The sequence below is a fragment of the Caenorhabditis briggsae genome, assembly GCF_000004555.2.
Source record: "Caenorhabditis briggsae complete genome, chrIV, whole genome shotgun sequence".
Taxonomy (NCBI): Eukaryota; Metazoa; Nematoda; class Chromadorea; order Rhabditida; family Rhabditidae; genus Caenorhabditis; species Caenorhabditis briggsae.
In genome coordinates this window covers 770,622-791,343 of record NC_013487.2, presented here as the reverse complement: position 1 = coordinate 791,343, position 20,722 = coordinate 770,622, and the positions used below count along the sequence as shown (strand labels likewise).

General features: G+C 37.3%; 4 protein-coding genes and 1 non-coding gene across 5 annotated transcripts; 1 reads left to right on the top strand and 4 right to left on the bottom strand.

Moving 5' to 3' along the window:
- Positions 1-1,108: 1,108 nt before the first annotated feature.
- CBG26225 lies at positions 1,109-2,051 on the top strand (the record flags this gene model as incomplete). Its single annotated transcript, XM_045244786.1, has 3 exons — positions 1,109-1,211; positions 1,257-1,351; positions 1,470-2,051. 3 exons carry the CDS (start codon positions 1,109-1,111, stop codon positions 2,049-2,051), a joined length of 780 nt encoding a protein of 259 aa, XP_045099421.1.
- Positions 2,052-2,685: 634 nt separating this feature from the next.
- Positions 2,686-7,309, bottom strand: Cbr-cec-8 (the record flags this gene model as incomplete). Its single annotated transcript, XM_002632412.1, has 9 exons — positions 2,686-3,081; positions 3,922-4,055; positions 4,106-4,505; positions 4,916-5,046; positions 5,094-5,466; positions 6,712-6,833; positions 6,878-6,944; positions 6,995-7,229; positions 7,272-7,309. 9 exons carry the CDS (start codon positions 7,307-7,309, stop codon positions 2,686-2,688), a joined length of 1,896 nt encoding a protein of 631 aa, XP_002632458.1.
- Positions 7,310-7,667: 358 nt separating this feature from the next.
- On the bottom strand, positions 7,668-7,751 carry CBG28294. Its single transcript is given in 2 exon segments — positions 7,668-7,704; positions 7,714-7,751. It is a non-coding gene (tRNA).
- Positions 7,752-8,303: 552 nt separating this feature from the next.
- CBG13679 lies at positions 8,304-12,395 on the bottom strand (the record flags this gene model as incomplete). Its single annotated transcript, XM_045244785.1, has 8 exons — positions 8,304-8,404; positions 8,628-9,087; positions 10,611-10,694; positions 10,745-10,791; positions 11,132-11,270; positions 11,313-11,407; positions 11,452-11,587; positions 12,315-12,395. 8 exons carry the CDS (start codon positions 12,393-12,395, stop codon positions 8,304-8,306), a joined length of 1,143 nt encoding a protein of 380 aa, XP_045095229.1.
- Positions 12,396-13,078: 683 nt separating this feature from the next.
- Cbr-lin-61 lies at positions 13,079-19,730 on the bottom strand (the record flags this gene model as incomplete). The annotated part of the gene is made up of 7 exons (XM_002632410.1): positions 13,079-13,148; positions 13,602-13,741; positions 14,538-14,993; positions 15,768-16,121; positions 17,771-17,867; positions 18,117-18,286; positions 19,557-19,730. The coding sequence occupies 7 exons, from the start codon at positions 19,728-19,730 to the stop codon at positions 13,079-13,081; spliced, it is 1,461 nt and encodes a 486-aa protein (XP_002632456.1).
- Between the last annotated feature and the right edge of the window lie 992 nt (positions 19,731-20,722).

The following is a 20,722-nucleotide window of genomic DNA, read 5'->3' as shown; positions in this document are numbered from 1 at the left end:
CGCATTTAACGACAAGAACATAACAATAAATCTGATTGGCGTGGAATGTATTTCTAGACCACCAGATGCAAAAGTTCGGTCACCATGGCCAAGTCGTGTTTAAGCTCATTTTGAAGGTTCTGGCTTGTGCAAGTGGGATTTTAACTGTTTCTTTCAAAATTGTATTCGAATAACGCAAAAAAACTTTCAACCCAGCCTTCCACGGACAAAGAAGGAGTAGATGTGAAGCTCAACGAAACGTGGCTGGCGTCGGTTGAACAAACGAATATTGAAAAATCCAAGATTGAAAAATCCATGTCCACAGGATTTCCAATATCCCAAAGACACGTGCTCACTTCTGCGCAAGTTTTGACCTACAAGGACAACCGCCAAAACAAATGGATCGCAAGTAGTAAACCCGTCACCGGATGTACACAGGATGGGTGGGTTAAAATTTTGAGCGCATATATCTCTGTTCCTGTAAAAGATATAAAAAAGTTGTCAACTGATAAAATATCATTAATAATGTGATAAACATTTTGTCAGTTAACCACTTTTTGATATCTGTCATAGAAATTGAGATATATGAGCTCAAAGTATTGGGCCTCCTGGTTGGTTCTACAGTAACCAATTTTCAGCCACCTCCACGTTGAAAATGTTTTTTTCAAACATGTAGAAGTAGTATTCAAAGGGAAGACGTTTAATGTTACAAAGGTAAACCAAGAGTCCAAAATGCTTTGTCAGAAATCGCGCCCCAGACACCGTAATCACTCTAATAGAACGCCACCCGAATCGTCAAGTTTGAGCTCATGTATCTCATTTTCTGTGAGAGATATCAAAAAGTGGTCGACTTATAACATATTGCTGATATCATGATAACCATTTTATTAGTTGACAACTCTTTGATATCTTCCAAAATAAGTGAGATATATAGGCTCAAAGTGGATGGTCTGGGTGGCGTTCTATTAGAGTGTTTACGGTAACTTGACAAAATTACATCTTTCAAAATAAACGCGGGCGTTTTTTACGATTATCGTTCAAAAAAGCGAAATCTTGATGTTCGATGCGGCGTGATTTATGACATAGGTTTTGGACTGCATTTTACGGAATGTGATTTCTTCAGGCACATATGTTCTGGGCCTGTGAAGCGGATGGCAATACCCCTGTAACGTTGCTAGAACTTTCCAAACCTCTCGACCTGGATCCTTCTGACATTCCATGTCTGGCAGATAGTGAGTTTCAAGATTTTTGGTTGTATTCATGTTAGAATGTTTCAGAGACTTTTAAACTTCGAGGAGAGGAAGGGTACGAAATGAGAGAAACGCATGCATACGGTTTCGATCGGCAACAAATGAAGCATCATAGGGTTGTAGTAAGTGAGAGAAATAACAATGTGCTCGCCGAGTTATATCATGACTATTTTAACTGGACCAGTGACATTGGCTCTGAAATAAACTATCGCAATTATGATTTAAAGTGTCTGATTTTAGATAGAACATTTCTACACATCGGGAGGGGTCGACAGAGGATTTGACAACGCCCGATGGGTATTCACAGAAAAGTACATGGTCTTGAACGATCTTGGTGGACCATTGGTGTACAACTCTAGTGGAACAGCAGTCGTTCTTGGAGTGAAGACAAATAGCCCTCATGATATCCATGGAGACGGAGTCTACTTTTACAATATGGCTTTCATCCAGGACGCGGTCTGTGAATTCTCGGGCATCTGTCCTCCAATCATTCCACCAACGACTACTACAGTACCCCCTCCAACTCCGCCTCCTCCTACACAGAATCCCAATATTCTGGAAAGTTCCACACAACCAAATGCTTCACTTTCTCCAAGAATCCCTCCCAACCCAAATTCAAATCTCACTGATTACGTTGAGACGGATTTTGAGGAGCCGAATGATTTCAAAGTGGAAGTGGAATATGTGAATGAATTGGATGAGAGAGAATTGGAGGTTTATTTTGAGAGGGATAAGTTTAATGCAAGTGGAGGAATCGAGAAGGATGTGAACTCATTTTTGATTTATATGATTTTTGTGATTTGGAGAGTTTTTTGGAACTGAATAAAGTTTTTTTTTGAAGATTTTGGAGATTTTGAATTTTGATTTTTAGAGCCAATGTCGGTGATTCTAGAAGCAAGTATCAAAATTTGGGTCTCGGGGACTAGAAAACCAATCCTAGGCCACCAAACTATTTTCGGCTGTTTCGGCTCCTTTTTTCCAATTTTCGAGACCTCATAACTTTTGTATTTGTGCAGTACCATTCTATAGGAAATTTCAAGTGAATCCACTTTGGATTTGGTGGCCTAGAAAACCAAGATTCTGTATTTCTAGGCCACCAACGCATTATCAGCAGTTTTGGCTCGTTTTGGACCAATTGTTAGAATTTTTTCTCAATTTCGAAACTTCATAACTTTTGTTTTTTTGGACCTAGAACATTGATTTTAGTATCATTTGATGGGGAATTTTAAGACAATTTAGTTGTAATTTGACAATTTATTTTCAGAATTCTCTGGTTACGGTAGGTAATTTGGTTAGGGGATAAGCACCTAGGATTCCTAGAAACTTGAAAATTGAGATTACTGTAATTGAGGACAGGGAAAGTTGCATAGGGGGAGAATTAGGGTCTAGGATTCTTAGAAAATGAGATTTTTGATAAAATGGATGGGACAAATGGGGTGTGGGAAAAAACAAATATTTATCTTCCAGAACGTCTTCTTGTTGGAGTGTCTGACGTCTTCTGCTTCTTCTTCGAAGGCTGCTGGTCCTCCTCCTCCTCATCATCAGACACCTCACGACGTGACGCCTTCTTTGGCGTCTTCTTCACGTCTTCTTCTTTCTCCGAGTCTGAAGATGTTGAATCCGAGGCATCCATCTCATCTACCGTAGTCACCAGATCCTTCTTTGATGGACCCAATTTCTTACAGTCATCTTCGTCGTCTGAATCCACCAATTCTTTCATGGAGTGTCCTGTCTTTTTGGTCTTCTTGGACATCTTCTTCTTTTTTGGAACGCCTTCTTCCTCATCTGACTCGTCTTCAGAATCCTTCTTCTTCAACGAGTCCTTGTAGGCTTTGAGGATCTTGGGGCAATCCTGAAAATAGACTAGTTGATTTCAAAAGCGTACAAAAGACGTTCAAACGTTTTCAATTTTTATGAAGTTTGGTGACAATACTAAACAAGACTATAGCTTTATTTTTGTAGCTGACAACTTTTTTGTAAAATTGCTCCTAGCTGAGATACGGTTTGTAGAAGTGCGGCGATCCAGTGCGCGCCCAGTGTGCCAAGGTTCGCCGCCCACCACCCCTCTCCTCTCGGGTAGGATCGCTCCACTTCCACGTTGTATATCTTTCTAGGGAGCTGTTATACAAAAAAGTTGTTAACTACAAAAATGAAGCTCTAGTTTTGTTTAGTATGCTCACATAATTCCAAATTTGTCTAAAAAACTTAAAGTAGTTTTCAGAGCTCTCAAACTTAGGTGCTTTTAGTTGAGTTCTAGTTGCAACCGCGCTTTATAGCTAACTTAACTGTTGACTGACTCATTGGATTGTGTTGCAAATTTGGGAGTATATCAATCAAAAGAAGGGCTTTATTTTCGAAGTGGACAACTTTTTTGTAAAATCACTCCTAAATGAGATACAGCTTGTAGAAGTGGTGCGATCTAGTGCGCGCGCCCACCACCCCTCACCTCGATGGCTGGAGGTGCCCGCTACTTCCACGTGGCATATCTTTCCAGAGAGCCGTTTTATGAAAAAGTTGTCGACTACGAAAATGAAGCTCTAGTCTTGTTTAGTATAGTCACAAAATTTCAAGACAATCCGAAAGTTTTCTGATAATTTCTAAGGCACTCAAAGTTGATCACTTTTCACCAATTTTTGATGTTTTTTTGCTTTTTTAAGGGTTACAGTTAAACTTTTCCAAAATCATTGCTCACCTTCAAATCTTTCTCTTCCATCTCTGTATAGTCCTTTGGCTTGGGGTACCCTTCCCACATAACTCTGTACAGTACCTTGTTCTTGACCGTTCGGTGACTGACGATCTTTTCGACGACGTAGTCTTCTTCGTCCTCTGAAAATTTTAGGATATTTCTGAAAATCTAGAAAACAAGTCTACTGTACCTTCGTCCTCAGAAACATCGGATTCTTTCTTTGACGATGATGACTTCTTGAAATCCTTCTTTGACGTCTTCTTGTCTTCCTCCTCCTCTTCCTCCTCATCCGACGAGACGGCGACCTTGGACTTTTTGGAAAAGCTCTTCTTGGGTGGGCTGTTCTTTACGGATTTTGGTTGTTCATCTTCTTCTTCATCATCCGAGGAGACGGCTACCTTTGACTTCTTGGCTGGGCTACTCTTCTCGGATTCTGGTTGTTCTGGTTCGTCATCTGAATCCTCTGAATCCTGCCGTTCAAACGTTTTTCTCGGCGACTGTGGAGCTTCTTCTTGAACAGAGTCGCTATCAGAACTATCTACAGGGGTCATGTGGGCGGCTTTGTAAGCTTGAAGGATCTCCTTACAGTCCTGGAAATTAAGGAATTTTTGGTTTTACAGACAAAATTAGCTAGAAAGTTAGCTAGGAAGTAACAGGGAGAAAATCGCTCAAAAAATATGAGCTAATTTCGCAAGCCTACAAAAGGGTTTCATACTTTTTGAATCAATGTGAAACTTGGTGACCATACTAAACAAAACAAGAGCTTCATTTTTGTAGTTGACAACTTTTTAGCTAGTGCGCGTTAGGAAGGGGCGGTGAGCGCGAGCTCCCTAGGTCACATCACTTCCACGTGGCATATCTCTCCAGGGAGCAGTTTTTCAAAAAGTTGTAAACTAAACAAATGTAGCTCTAGTATTGTTTAGTATGTTCACCAAATTTGAAAATGATTGAAAAATTTTGAGCTAGTTTTCTCAGTTCTCAAACTCGCTCTGCTGCTCACCTCCAAGTCCTTCTCCTCCATCTCTGTATGATCCTTTTCCTTCGGGTATCCTTCCCACATAACTTTGTACAGAATCTTGTTCCTGTGTACTCTGTGGCTGACGATTCGTTCGACGACGTAGTCCTCTTCTTCTGAAATTTCAAAGTTAGTCTGGTAATGTAGAAACTAGACTACTTACCTTCATCTTCCTCGGGCTCCTTAGCTTTTCTGCCTTTCTTGTCCTTGGATTTCATTTGCTTCTTCTCCTTCTTATTTTTAAATGTTCTTGGCGCAGTTCCAGCCTTACGGGCTTCTTCAACATCACTCTCATCTGAATCCTTGGTCCTCCCATTTTGAACCTTTTTTGGAGAAGTTCTAGTCTTCCTGACTTCTTCCACATCGATCTCATCGTCATCTGAATCCTTGAGATCCTTCATGGAGTATCCCGATTTCTGCTTTTTTGGCTCCTCCTTCTCCTCTTCTGGCTCATCTGGCTCTGAATCGTCGTCACTGGTGTCTGGAGCGTTCATGTCGTGAGAGTCCATGTAGGCCTTTAGAAGGTCTTTGGAGGACTGAAATACGCGGAAATTTGAGTTTGATGGTTTGGAAAAGAGTTTGAAAAATAGCCTAGAAAAATCAACAATTGGTGAAAAGTGACAAACTTTCGGTGCCTTAGAAATTATCAGAAATTTTCGGATAGTGTTGAAAATTTGTGTGTATACTAAACAAGGCTAGAGCTTCATTTCTTACGGACAACTGTTTTGAAAAACCGCTGCCTGGAGAGATATGACACGTGGCACGGTGAGTTTTTCACTACCGCTGCTTCAACTTTGGAATTTTTTTTTCTCGAATTCTAGTCCATAACTTTTTTTTCTGTTCCAAAAATTTTTAGTAAATTTTATGGAGAATATATAGTAAAAAAATGAATCAGATTTTTTTTGTCCGTTGTACTTTAAAACGTCGCAGACTGTTTCGCATTCGGTAGTGAAAAACTCACCGTTTGCATGGAAGTGATTCGCCCTAGGGAGCTCGCGCTCATCGCCCCTTCCTAAGGCGCACTGGAGTGCGGCACTTCTTTAACGCGTATCTCATTTAACAGTGATTTTACAAAAAAGTTGTCAACTACCAAAATGTAGCTGTAGTCTTGTTTAGTATAGTATCCAAATTCCAAAAATATTCAAAAACTCAGTTAACAGTTATGTTAGCTATAGAGCGCATTTGCTTTTAGTATTCGACTAAAAGTGACCTCAGTTTGAGAAAACCAAATAACGCTTTTAAGATCTTTTTAAAACTTTGTGAGTATACTAAACAAAACTAGAGCTTTATTTTTGTAGTTGACAACATTTTTGAAAAACCACTCCCTGGAAAGATATGCCACGTGGAAGTGAGGGACCTGGTGAACGCGCGATCATCGGCTCCCTGGGCGCGCCCCTGGGTTGCATCACTTCTACAGACTGTATCTCATCTAAGAGTGATGTTACAAAAAAGTTGTCAAATACCAAAATGAAGTTCTTGTTTTGATTAGTATGGTCACCAAATTTCAAGAAGATTAAAAAACTTTGAATAATTATTGTAGGAACTTGAAGTAGACATTATTTACGGTATGTGCAAATGTTAGCTGCAGTTCTATAGGGCATATCTCCTCAGGGTTCAATGTTTGAAAAAAGTTGTCAACTACAAAAATAAAGCTCTAGTCTTGATTAGCATAGCTACCAAATTTCGAAAAGATCCAAAAAGCGCAAACTGGTTTTCTGAGCTCTGAAACTTAGAGGCGGTCTAGCTCGAGACGGTTTTCCAGACCTCGCCCCATTGCTCACCTGCAGATCTTCCTCCCAGAGCTCCGAATGGGACACTGGATTCGGGTAGCCTTCCCACATGACCAAAAACAATGGCTTCTTATCCACGAATCGGTGGGCCAGGATTTTGTCAATAGCGAAGTCTGGAATTTTTGAAAAATTTTCAACTTAAACCTTTAAGACTTACCCTCATCTTCATTATCCGGTTGGCCTGTGATATGATTTTTGTAGGCGATGAGCATGTCAATGTTGTCCTGAAATTCAGAAAATTGCTCATCCTCAATTCCAAAAACTCAAATCTCACCTGGAAATCAAATTCGCTGATTTGGCGTCTTTTCCCGTTGTTCAGAACCACCTTATACTCCACATAGTGGTTTGGGAGATGAACATGGTCCAGGATTTTTTTTATTCCAGAGTCTCCAGACCTTTCTCCAGACCTTTCTTCGGAATTTTCATCGAATTTTTGGATTTTCTGATCACGAGCAGCCCGTTTTGGACGACGTTTGCTATGGTGCACTTGGAAGTGGGAGGTTTGGTGTCTAAATTTGAAATTTTGAAAAAGTAAAAAAAAATAAAAATACCCAGATCTCGATGACGAACGACGATGTCCCTTGGCCATTGTTGTTTCTGAAAATTTCCAATTTAAAGAAAAATATACAAATCGAAGAAAAAATTACAAAATTGGTCCACAAAATTTTTTTGACCCAAAAAATAACCAATTACCAATACGGACCACATATGCGCCTTTAAATTTCCCCCCGAGAACCGCGACGCATGACCGCGACGCGAGCGAAGAGAGAGGGAGTGACGAGGGGGAATAGGAGACGCAGACTGGGGAAGTGCGAAAACGGGATAGCGGAGCGTCGTACTGACAAAGACAAGAAAAAATTGGCATTTTCTAGCGAAAAGAGCATTATCGATCTACAAAATTAGCATTAACACCGTAAACTCGTTTGAAAAACAACGCAAAAAAGACATCCGTCGAGCCGGATTCGAACCAGCGACCTAAGGATACCCACTGACTCTACAGTCCTCCGCTCTACCAACTGAGCTATCGACGGCACGCAAGGGAGCGGCGGCAATGGCGTATAGGAGGCGCAGGGGAAGCGGGAAGGTAGAGGAGGGGAGAGAGGAGGAGGTGAGAAATGAAAAATTAAGAAAATATAAGACTTTTGCTCTTTCAGAATTTTGTCAAAGTGTTAGGCTAAATCATGAATTCTGTTTCTTTCTGTATACATAAACGAATAAAAAAATAAACCTTCGAAATTCCAATAAAAAAAGATACGAATATTTATTGAAAGAAATAATTCAAGATTACTGTAGGAAACTTAGATTTTGACTAGTTTTTGTCGATTTTTGCTAGAAGAATCGAATTTTCTATCAAAAACTACCCTTGAAACCATGAAAAAACAAAAAGTTTTTTTGGTGGCCGAGTTTTGGAATTTTCTAGGCTACCAAGGCAAAAGCTAGGCCATGCGAGCAAGCTACTCGGTAATATATGATTCTAGACCAGTTTTTTTTGTGAGGAATTCGATTTTTAGGTTGTTATACAGTTCAGATTGATAAGAAAAGTTGAAAAAGATGAAAAAATTGGTAGAATCGCAGAAAATATTTCATAAGTGGGAAATGCAAATCTTGAAACAATAATTTTTTGTTAAAAATTTGAGAATTGGAGATTCATTGGTCCATTCGATACTTCTGGCTTGCTCCCCACCTAAAATTCAAATAATTAAAGCTAATTAACTGATAATTAGTAAAATTAAAATAATTAAAGATAATTAGTTGATTACCTAAATCTCAAAAATCTCCCCAAAAATCTCCGGTAGCTCGATCCATTTCTGGTTTTCTCGAAGCCAAGGAACCACTGTCCCACGGAAAATTTGATCTACAAATAAAAAAGAAACATACTTCTCAATAGAGCAAATTTTCAGACTCACCAAGGATATCTAGTTTATGCTGGATGTAGATCAAATCTCCTATTGTTCCAGTAATTAGATTTTGCACTTCTTGGGATCTTGGGATCAGCATCAAGGCAAGGACATGGACCAGATTTTCCTTATAGAAGCTCAAATGCTTCACGTCTTCTGAGAATTCTAGAACCTTCTTGGCCAATTTATTTCCATATAGAAGTTCCAAAGACTTGAAGTCTATGCATTGCCCATTTCGAAGGACCAGGCCTTTTAGGGAAATCACAGGGACCACATGGAGAAGGTACATTTTGAAAATAGTCTTTTTAGTCAAAGCCAGCTGATCCTGAACGGTCATTTGGTCCAAGGATAGGATGGATTTGGAGAAGTAGATGAGATTCAAAATTTCTTGGTTCATATGGCTTGAGAAAATTTGCCAAGCGTTCAGACGATGGGTTAGTTGGCTGATGTTGGGTTGGGTGATGATGAACTGAAAAATGGAAATTTAAGCTAGAGATCCACAATTAGAGAGGGTCCACAATTAGGGATCGCCACGCTTTCGGGGGCTCTCGCGCAAAGCGCCTCTGCCAACCCTAGTTTAGTCTATCAGCGAGCTTTTGGTGCTTGAAACAGGTCTGAAGCAATCTTTAAAAGGGTTTCAAAGAAACTTCGAGTAAGTTTAAACACATTTGGTAAAAGCTAAGAGCAATACTGTAGGAAGCTTAAAGGAAGTTTAATGCTAGATTACAGCAAGCTTAAACGAAGCTCAAACGAATCTTGAAGGAAGCTTAAAGGAGGCGAGACAGCAAAAATTTCGGGGGACAATTCGGGGGACAAAATCGCGCCGCGCTTATGTAGACCATCGGTCGGCAGGCGCCTTCGCGCCCCCGTAGCTCAGCCGGTAGCATTGCTGTACCCCTGAGCTGCCTGTCATGAGTTCAACCCCTCATGGGGGTTCTCTATGCAAAATATCAGGAAAACTTTGTTTTTTGGTGTCTGGCCTCCTTTAAAGGAAGTTTAAACGAGTCCCAATCTTTCTTTGAACGGAAGCTTGAAACAAATTTCAAACAAGCTTTAAACAAGGTTTGAACATGCTGAGCGGATGCTTAAAGTAAGCTTAAAAGAATCTTATGGGAACTTAAAAGGAAAATCAAAAGAAGTTTGAAGGAAACTTGAAATAGGCTTTGAAACAGCTTAAAAGATGCTTAAAGGTGAGGGGACAGGAGCATTTTTAGAGTTTTTTTGGAGCTAGGGTATGCATTCTACCGTCACGGTGTACAACGCTTAATGTCACTCTGCGTACAGCTGTCGTCCTCGCCTTTATGTATGCAATCGGGCGTGCGCTTTCTCTTTGCCCGCGTGGCTCAGTCGGCAGCGGCGCCGCACCCTTAATCCTCGCCTCCACAAGTTCAACTCCTCAAGGGCGTATATGAACGGAGTTTCGAGAAAATTCTTTTTTTCATGTCCCCCCACCTTTAAGAGAAACTTATAGTAATCTTAAAGCAGGCTTAAATGAAAAATAGGTCAAATGTTGCATTTTTGACCCCTCTACAGTAATCCTGATTCAAATTTCATGATTTTTGACACAAAATAACTGTAAGATGCTTTACCGTAAAGTAAGATGTTTATGCTTGAAGCGCGCCAGTTGAAATCTTCAAGGAAAAAGTATTAAAATACAGGAAAATTATTATTTCATGTTGTTCAAACATTCAAAACATGTGAAACAGCGAAAAATCTGAAAAATGGGAAAATGATTTGGCTCAAAAACACCTATGACTCGCTTCGTTTTGAAAAGGCTTATTAAAAAATCTCAAATGAAGATTCAGGGAACCTTAAAGAAAACTGAAGTCAAGCTTAAAGGAACTTCTTTCAAGCTAAAAAAATGCTTATAACTCGCTTCATAATATAGCTACAGTATTGACTTTTTTACCAATCGGAAGCGCTTGAAATTTTAAATTCGGGTAAGTTGAATTTAAAATTCCGAGATTCGAAAAATTCCAAGAAAATTCTTACCAAACTCATCGGTACCCCTTCGAAAATTTGCTGCCTAATCAGCGCCTGGTTTGCCTTGAACTCTTCAATGATTTGGGTGATTTCCTGAAAATTTGATTTAATTTTTTAAACGAAAATGGAGGCAGGGTACGTACCTCAACTTTTCGGCATTTTTCGGCGTCCTTGGAATTCATCACTTTCTCTGTAAAAAGTTGTAAATACGCTCGATTGATAATCAGATGTTTGCAAAGCCAAACCTTTTTCCCCTTTTCCGATTTTAATATTAAACAAAATGAATATAATAGAAAAATTCAAGAGCTACAAAATGATATAGTTTGTAAATTTATATCTTGTCTATGAGCTAAGTTACTAGCCTAACACCTAACTTAACGTATTTTGTATGTAACTTTGCTCGCCAACAATCTAGAGCTGCAAAAATTATATCATTTTGTAGCCCTTCATTTTTTCTACAGTATGCTTTTAAAATTTTTGAAAAATCCTGAGTATGTAAAAAGTTATGACTCATTTCTCCAGGAACCCACCTCTTGCCTTCATTCCGACGTCCAAACACTTTTTCATTCTACAGTAACCACAATTTTTCTGGTTGTTCCTACTGAATACACATTGTTTTTTTCTCTCAACGCAGTGAAGAACCTTGCCAACGTTCCTTGTGAAGAAAGCCTAAAAATTGCTGTACCTTTTAGGATTACTGTATCAACATACTCTGCACGCATGACAGTAGTTGGTTCCAGAAGGATGGTGTAAAAGCATATTGCGTCCACAGACAAAACAAGGTGTTTGTAGAGCTATTGGATCGTCTGAAAATGCGCTCTAATGAGAATATATATTTTTTTAAACCAACTTGTAAAGCGCACTTTCTCCTGCCATCTTTTCCATCGACAAAAAGTACAACTTCGAATAATTTCTGTGATTTCACAAGATTGATTCTTTGCACATTCGAGATATTGTCCTTGACGCTTCCAGAATTGATAAAACGACTGAAACAGCAGAGATTTTGGACATTTCGAAACTGACCATTTTAGAACTGGACGTTTCAGAACCGTGGTTTACAAAAAATAGCAGCCAAGCCTATACCTACATTCTGAGTCCGCATATCTCGTTTCTTATGAGAGATGTCAAAAAGTGATCAACTGATAAAATGTTGCTGATATTATGATAAACACTTTGTTAGTTGACAAAAGCTTAATATCTCTAACAAGAACCGAAATAATTGAGCCCAAAGTTTGGCTACAACGGAGCAGCGGCGGATTATTGCCGTCTCTAAAGGGACCCTAATTTCAAACCGAGTTTTCTCATTTCCTGTGATAGATATCAAAAATTAATCAACTAACAAAATGTTTATCATAATATCACCTACATTTTATCAGTTGATTACTTTCTGATATCTATTACAGAAATTGAGAAAAATGGGCTTAAGGTTAAGGTTCCCTTAGAGCAGCCGATAAGCCGTCATTGCTTCGTTGTAGCCAAACTTTGAGCTCAATTATCTCAGTTCCTTTAACAGATATCAAGAATTTGTCAATTGATAAAATTTTTATCATATTATCAGTAACACTTTATCAGTTGACCACTTTTTGTTATCTCTCATAGAAACAAAAATAATTGGGCTCATAGGCAGGGCTCCTACTAGATACGGTAGCCGTTCTAAAACGTCTGGTTTCAAAATAGTTGCGAAATGACATGGTTCTGAAACATCTTACTTACCTTGCAAGCTGAACAAACGTTAATTCCAAAGATTTTGATTTTGGATATGGCTCCACAGACCACACAAAGTTTTTGGTCCATAATACCTGAAAAATTTTTTAAAAAGCTTTTTCAGTGTCAAGTTTAAGCATCCACAAAAGTAGATCAAAGTGGTCCAAATTTTTTGAAAATTTTAGATTAAAATTATATAAGCATAGCATAGAGGTTGAATTTTGTAGTTGACAACTTTTTTGAAAAATCGCTCCTTAAAAAGATACGGTAGTTCCAAAAAATATGACCCAAAAATCGCCAAAAAATAGGGTTCTTCTACAAAAACTACCGTATCTCTCCAGGAATCGATTTTCATAAAAAAGTGTTAACAACAAAAATGAAGCTCTATTTTTGTTTAGTATACTCTGAAATTTTCAGAAAAATCGATTCACTTTGACCTACTTTTCGAAAGGCCTAAACTCAAAAAATTCAAAAAACAAAAGGGGAAAAAAGGGAAATTCAAAAATTTCCCATTACTGGGGGAGACAGGTGTCTATGTTTACTTTTCGTATGCCCCTTTTTATGGGTCTTATGTTATGACATTTGAATTTTTTCCCCATCTTTTGGTGTACTCCACGAGAACAATGTTGAGATTTAAAATTAAAAAAAACTTTTTTTTTGAAATTTTACAAAAAATTCATTTTTAAAAGAGATTTATAATTATGACATGAGAATCTGAGCGGGTTGAAGTGTTAAGAAATAGATAAAAGTGATATGAGAATTGTGAAAAAAAATTAAGTCTTCGGTTTTTGTAGTTTGTAGCCGTAGAATTCGCACCAGCCAACGGGAAGGATGTCGTGCGAGCTGAAAATTACAATTTTGAAGGTTCCAAGCTCATCTATGCTTTATGTCAGTATGAAAGTAAAAAACTACCCCTAAACCTTAAGAAAAATAAATCTTCCTTCGTGGCCGAGTTTTTGGAATTTCTAGGCCATCGTGGACAAAATCCCTTTTTCACTATAATTTGCACATTTTTTGACGCTTTTAACATTAATTTTCGATTTCCCATCAAAAACTACCCCTGAAGACATGAAAAAACATTTTTCCTTGGCGGCAGAGATTTTCCTTGGCGGCCGAGTTTTTGAAATTTCTAGGCCACCATGGAAAAAACTAGGCCACGAGTGATTTTGAGCTTGGAAAAAAGTTTTCTAGGCTAGTTTTTTGTGAGAAATCCGAATTTGATAACGTTCAATTACCAAAGTTGTCGGGAAAACGGCAAAAATTAGAAAATCATTATTTTGGACCTCCAAAACTCACTCAATATCATACAACTCATCGTATTCCTCATCCCATCCGTCGAAATTGACATTGATAAGACGTCCATGAATGGATTTGATTGTGGCCGGACAGATTAGTTGATTCTCACACATGTCAGCCGCCTCGAGATGCATACCGACCTGAAAAATGTTAGGTTGGTTATTGATGGTGGCCTAGAAATCCAAATATAGAATTTTCTAATTCATACTGTATATCATTATGACAGGCTAGTCATGGCGATTTCAAAACTAATTTTGAGATTTGAAAAACTCAATTTTGAACCAAGTTGTAGTCATTTGAAGTTGGTGGCCTAGAAACTCAAAACTAGGCCACAAACTTCAAATAGCTGTAACTTTGCTCAAAACTGAGATTTTCTAATTTTGAAAATAGATTCAGAATCCTCACGAGCAGTCGGTAAATTTGATATAAAACAATTCATGACCAAAAAATTGTCGTTTTGAATTTATTATACTAGTTACAGCCGTTGGAGATTGGTGGCTTAGAAATCCAAAGCTGAAATTTCTAGGTCATATTGTACATCAAACTGACAGGCAAAAAATGTCAATTTCAAATCTGTTTTAATAATTCGAAAATCTCTATTTTGCACTATGACCATTTGAAGTTGGTTATGACCATTTGAAGTTGGCGGCCTAGAATCCCAAAACTAGGCCACCAAGTTCAAATGCTTGTAACTTGGCTCAAAATAGAGATTTTCAAAATTTGAAAACATATTTGGAATTGTCATGATTAGCTTGTCAATTTGATATACAGCATGATCTAGAATTATCTGGCCGTGTTCATAAATTTGAGATTTCTAGGCCACAAATTTTAAATGACTGTAACTTGGCTTAAAACAAAGATTTTCAAATTTTAAAAACAGATCTCAAATTTTTGGCTCAAAATAAAAATTTAGAAATTGTCTTAAAAAGTTCTCACCTCGAACTTATTCATCCTCTCCTGTTCAGGCCATGGTCTAAACATATCCAATGGTATTGCCATCGCATTCTCCTTTCTCAAATATTCCTCCCAATTGAAATCTCCCTTAAAGTTATCCGGTGGTGCCAACGTCAATCCATACTTCTCCGCGTAGCCGACAGGAAACATACAAACGTTATCCACGTGGATTGGGAAGCTTTCCTCCATTGCCTGTGGTCCGTCCATGCCAATGATCAAGTATCCATTCGTCTGACAAAACGACAAAATCGATGCCACGTGGAGATCCTTGAATTGCTGAGAAAGTGGGTCGAGCAGCTCGAACTTCTGCCCAACTTCCAGTTTACTCCATTTCTCTGCGTCTATTGGCTCTCGTGCGAGCATCTCGAAAGTGATGTCGTTCTCGTGATACGGTGGCTCCTCTCCTTTTGAGATGGCGCGTGCGATTTTGCTGGTGTGCTGCAAAAAAAAGGATCATAAATCAATTTTAGTTCGAGTTAAGATTTTGATTTATATATCATTTAAAACCTCGTAAAATTGTACACAAAAGTCAAGAAAACGACAATTTCGATCGTTTTTTTATGGCCAAGATATAGTCATTTGAAGTTGGTGGCCTAGAAACCCAAGTTTTCCTAAGCCACCGAACTTGTTAGTGTGCTGCAAAAAACGGGGTCATAACTATTTTATTATCAATTTTGTGGTGTTGATATTATTATCATTCAAAAGCTCTCAAAATTTTACGTATAAGCCAAAAAATGAAAAATGTAGGCGTTAATTTTCAGCCAAGTTATCAGTATTTGAAGTTGGTGGCCTAGAAACCCAAAACTGGAATTTCTAAATCATATTGTATATCAAATTGACAAGCTGCTCATGACAATTTTGAAACTGTTTTCAAAACTTGAAAATCTCCATTTTGAGCAAAGTTACAGCCATTTGAGTTGATGGCCTAGTTTTGGTTTTGTAGGCCACCAACTTCAAATGGATGTATCTTGGCTCAAAGTAGACGTTTCTGAGATTTGAAAACAAATTTAAAATTGCCAAAATTAGCTTGTTAATTTATTATACAACGTGGCCTAAAAATTGTTACATCCATTTGAGATAGGTGACCTAGAAAAGTGAATTTCTAGACCACCAACTTCAGATGGCTGTAACTCGGCTCAAAATGCTTAAAATTGAATTTTTAGCATTTTTTCAGAATTCTCATGTTTTCAGCTTCTTGTTAATAACAATTACCTCAACATAATCCTTCTTCGCAATCAGCGTATAATCATTAACCGCCGCAAATCCCACAGGGAAGATAAAGAAGCTTCCTTGATCGATCCAAAACTGTGCATCAGGATTTCCAGCCTGTCGATCGTCATCCGGTTCTTCTAACTCTCTTGGATAGTCTTTTTGGTCTACCAAAACATTCATTCGTCGTCCGCACACTTCCTGAACCCGAGCTACACGAATCTCTTGCGAATTATTGTAGCTGAGCAATTCGAGCCGTTGACCGGGGCGGAATTTTTGGACCGAGATTTGATCTACTTCTTTTTTGAAAGTGGATGATAGACATGGTTTTCCGATGAGGGATTCGTTGATGGTGTTCTGAAAAAAACCGATAATTTTTTTTGAAAATTTAAAAAAATCTGAAGTTTCAAACATTTCAATTTTTCAAGTTTCTCGACAATTTTTGCGTTTTTACGCTTATAAAATCGGATTCCTCACAAAAAACTGACCTAGAAAACATTTTACCCGACTAAAAATCATTCGTGGCCTAACTTTTTCCATGGTGGCCTAGAAAATTCAAAAACTCGACCATAAAGAAAATCTTGCTTTTTTAACGGCTTCAAAGGTAGTTTTTTAATGGGAAACCCAATTTTCATAGTGAAAAAGGACAAAAATTGGTCAATTTCTTTTTTGGCCTAACTTTTTCCATGGTGGCCTAGAAAATCTAAAAACTCGGCCACGAAGAAAATCTTGCCTTTTTACGGTTTTAGGGGTAATTTTATATGTTAAATTCGATTTTCATAACAAAAACTTAATAAATCTCTCAAAATCACTTGTGGCCTATTTTTTTCCATGGTGGCCTAGAAATTCCAAAAACTTGGCTACAAAGGAAAATCTCATTTTTTCATGATACCAGAGTATTTTTTGATGAGAAATTCAATTTTTACGTTGAAGACTAGCCCAGAAAACCTTTTTTCCCGGCAAAAATCACCCGTGACCTAACTTTTTCCATGGTGGCCTAGAGAATTCAGAAAATTATCCATGACGAAAATCTTGCTTTTTCATGATTTCAGAGGTAGTTTTTGAAGGCAAATCCAATTTTCAAAGTGAAAATCGACAAAAAACTTTCGGAATCACCCCTGGCCAAACTTTTTCCATGGTGGCCTAGAAATTCCAAAAACTCGGCCACGACGGAGAGTATGGTTTTTTACGGTTTTAGGGGTAATTTTTAATGTAAAATTTGATTTTCATAGTGAAAATTGACAAAAACCTCTCAATATCACCCGTGGCCTAACTTTTTCCATGGTGGCCTAGTAATTCCTAAAAACTCGGCCACAAAGGAAAACCTGGTTTTTTCAGATTTTCGGGGTAGTTTTAATGTAAAATTTGATTTTAATAGTGAAAATTTACAAAATCTCTCAAAATCACCCGTGGCTCAGTTTTTTCCATAATGGCCTAGAAATTTCAAAAACTCGGCCATGATGGGAAATTTTGGATTTTTCTTGATGTCAGGAGTAGTTTTCGATAAACAATTCAAATTCTTCACAAAACAACTAGTCTAGAAAACTTTTTTCCGACTCAAAATGACTCGTGGCCTAACTTTTTCCATGGAGGCCTAGAAAATGCAAAAACTCGGTTATGACGAAAATCTTGCTTTTTCATGATTTCAGGGGTAGTTTTTCCTGGGGAATTCGGTTTTAACAATAAAAATAAGCAAAAATGAACCTGAAACACTGAAAATGAAACGTTTAGCTCCAATGACATTCTTGCCGTTGGCTGGTGCGAATTCTACAACTACAAACTACAAAAATCGAAATCATAACGATTTTCTAATTTCTGAAATTTCTAGAATATCCGAATTATTTTGAACATCTTCAATTAAATAGTTTCTTAATTTTTCGATTTTCCAAACTTTCTGAAACATTCAAAAAAATTTTTGGAGTTTTGAGTTTTTCAGAAGTTTCAGTTCAAAAATTTCAGACTTTCCGACCAAAATTTTGGCATTTTCAGACTTCAAAACAACATACCTGAACAAAAGTGTCTATATCCTCTTCATTATCCAAGGCAATCGATTTAGGTACCATGTAGAACGACTTTTCATTTTTGGGGTCCGTTTCAGATGTGCTGGAAAGTTTCAGAGCTCATAACTTTCTTCAAAATTGAAATTTTCCAAAAATAAAAAAAAGACAAAATGTAAGAAATTTAAAACCCTTCAAGATTATATATATAATTTTGACAAGTTTCTCTTGAAGGATCCGTTGAGAAATCTAATTCTAATTGAATAAATCTGGATGTTGACAGCTTAAAACAGTAAAAAACTCAAACTTCCTGCCAGATCTCAAAACTTCAATTCCAAATAAACGAAAAACTTACTATCCAAAATAGTGCACTTCTTTCGACAACATATGTACCCAGAATCTGTCATCGGTCCCAACGAACTCCGCCAAAACCCGGTACCCACAAGCCTTAATGATTTTCGCGAACCATCTGGCCTCCAGTCCTCCTTCGAGGTGCTCGTCAAAGTCGCGATTTTTGAATTCAAACTGAAAAATTTAGTTCTTGAATTTGAGAATACCAAAAAGCTGAAAATTCGAGATTTCCGATAAACTTTTTGAAATTTGAAGCTGATGATTTTGAGTCAAGTTATGGCTGTTTCAAAAAGTGCTTAAAGTTTTCATCCAATTTTAACGATTTAGTTCGTCGAACAAATTATTTAATATTACTTTTCAACAAAAAGCTAAAAATCTGAGGATTCTGAAAATGCGCAAAACACTGAAAACAAAGCATTTTGAGCCAATTTGCAGCCATTTGAAGTTGGTGGCCTAACTTTTCATTTGGGGGCCTAGAAATCCAAACTAGAAGTATCCGGGTCATGTATACTTTATATCAAATTGACAGGCTGGGAATGTAAATTTCAAATCTGTTTTAATAATTCGAAAATCTCTATTTTGTACCAAGTTATAACCATTTGAAATTGGTGGCCTAGAAATCCAAATTTTCTAGGCCACTTGTTATTAATGCCTGTAACTTTGACTCAAAATAGAGATTTTCAAATTTTGAAAACAGATTTGAAATTGTCATAAACACCGTGTAAATCTGATATATAATTTAATGTGACCTAGAAATAGTAGTTTTGGGTTTCTAGGCCACAAACAGAAAAGTTAGGCCACCAAGTTTAAATTGCTTTAACTTGCCTCAAAATAGACATTTCGGAGATTTGGAAACAGATTTGTAATTGGTATGATTAGCCTGTCATTTTGATAAATAACATGATTTAGAAAATTCTTTGGATTTCTAGGCCACCAACTTCCGATGGTCATAACTAGGCTCTAACAAGTTCATTTTTTATTTTGGGCATATTTTTGGAATCTTTATGTTTTCAGAGTTTTGGTTATTTTTTCAAAACTCAACATTATATTTGGAATCAGCAGAATCAGTTTATCGTTTTGACATACAGTGTGACCTAGTCTGGGATTTCTAGGCCATCACTTTCAATTGTTCCTTTTTTCTTCAAATTTTTGTCTTGTTAACTTTAACCCAATTTATCTCAGTTGCTGTAAAAGATATCAAAAAGTAATCAACTGATAAAGTGTTACTGACATTATGATAAACATTTTTTCAGTTGACTACTTTTTGATATCTTTTACAGTAACCAAGACAAATCAACTCAAAGTTGGTGGGCTCTTTTTACAGGCTAGCTTCTTTTAAAAGCTATTTTAAGCCATTTTTCCACTAGGAGAATCGATTTTCCATGGTTTTTTGGGTTATTTTTTAATTTTTTCAGTTTTTCGTATATTTCAAAATAAAACGCACAGCTACACCGTTCTCCACGAGCTCATCGAAATTCTCCAGAAGACTATTTCTAACGGCGTCGACTGATAAAAAAGTGGCGTCTCGTTTTTCGCATTCATGCAGCAATTTGTCCCATTTATACGTATTTTTATCCGATTTTCTCGATTTTTGAACTATTGGAATGATTTCAGACATTTTTTTTGGGCTGAAAATTGGCTGGAAATTAGCGGGAAATTTGAAAAAATAGAATTGACAGAGAAAAAATAGAAAAATACGATTTAAAAACATTCAAATGCCGCCAAGATCGATCACACAGATCAAACAGAAAAAAGAGGAAAGAGTGAGATAGTGTGGGGAGGGAAGAGACACAGAGACAGCAAGAACACAAGTGGGACGCTCCGCCCCCTTTTGCAAAGCGCGCGCGCAGTATTTTTCTAGACACTTAGAAGGAATTAGAGGATTGTTTTTTTTTTTTGAAAAATTGGATTCTGAGATTTTCGACTATGGAGATTCTAAATTTGAAATTAGAATTTTTGGAAAGTGTCTGGTTTTGGAGGAATACTGAGACAAATCTTAGCAAGAGCATTTTTTTTGTAAATTTCAGATAAATATCAATTTTTTGAAACATAAACTTTTTTCCTGTTTCAAAACTTTGAAATTAGTGATAACAGAATTTATTGATAATGAAACGTTTATGTCCCTTTTATGAACATCAGTCATTAAAAATTGATATCGTAAAACCTCTAATAGAACGACTGATATAGTGGGGCTATCAACAAGAATTTAGACTTTATTTTTAGAGAATCAAGATGGAATATCTTGTAGGAAAACCCAGGACTGCGGGCTTTTGTGCATAACGTTTCCCCAATCGTGATTTTTAAACTCCGTCGTTTGGTAGTTGTCATCCTATATCCATTACAATTTCTGTAATCAAGTTGTGCATTAATTCCTTTGGTTTTGGACCAAAGTTTTCATTCCGAGAACTTGTGCCTAATATGCGGCTCCCGGTCCCCCTTATATCCTCATGTTGCATACAGAAAATCTGTGACCCTTCTAATCCCATCAATGCTTCTAATCCTGTTAATTTTGGGGTATTTCAGCGAATATGAGGTCTGCAAATCTTGTCTTATAGTCTAATTCCAAGAATCAGTATACTGTAGTTTAAGAGATTTAAATTTCTCAAAAAC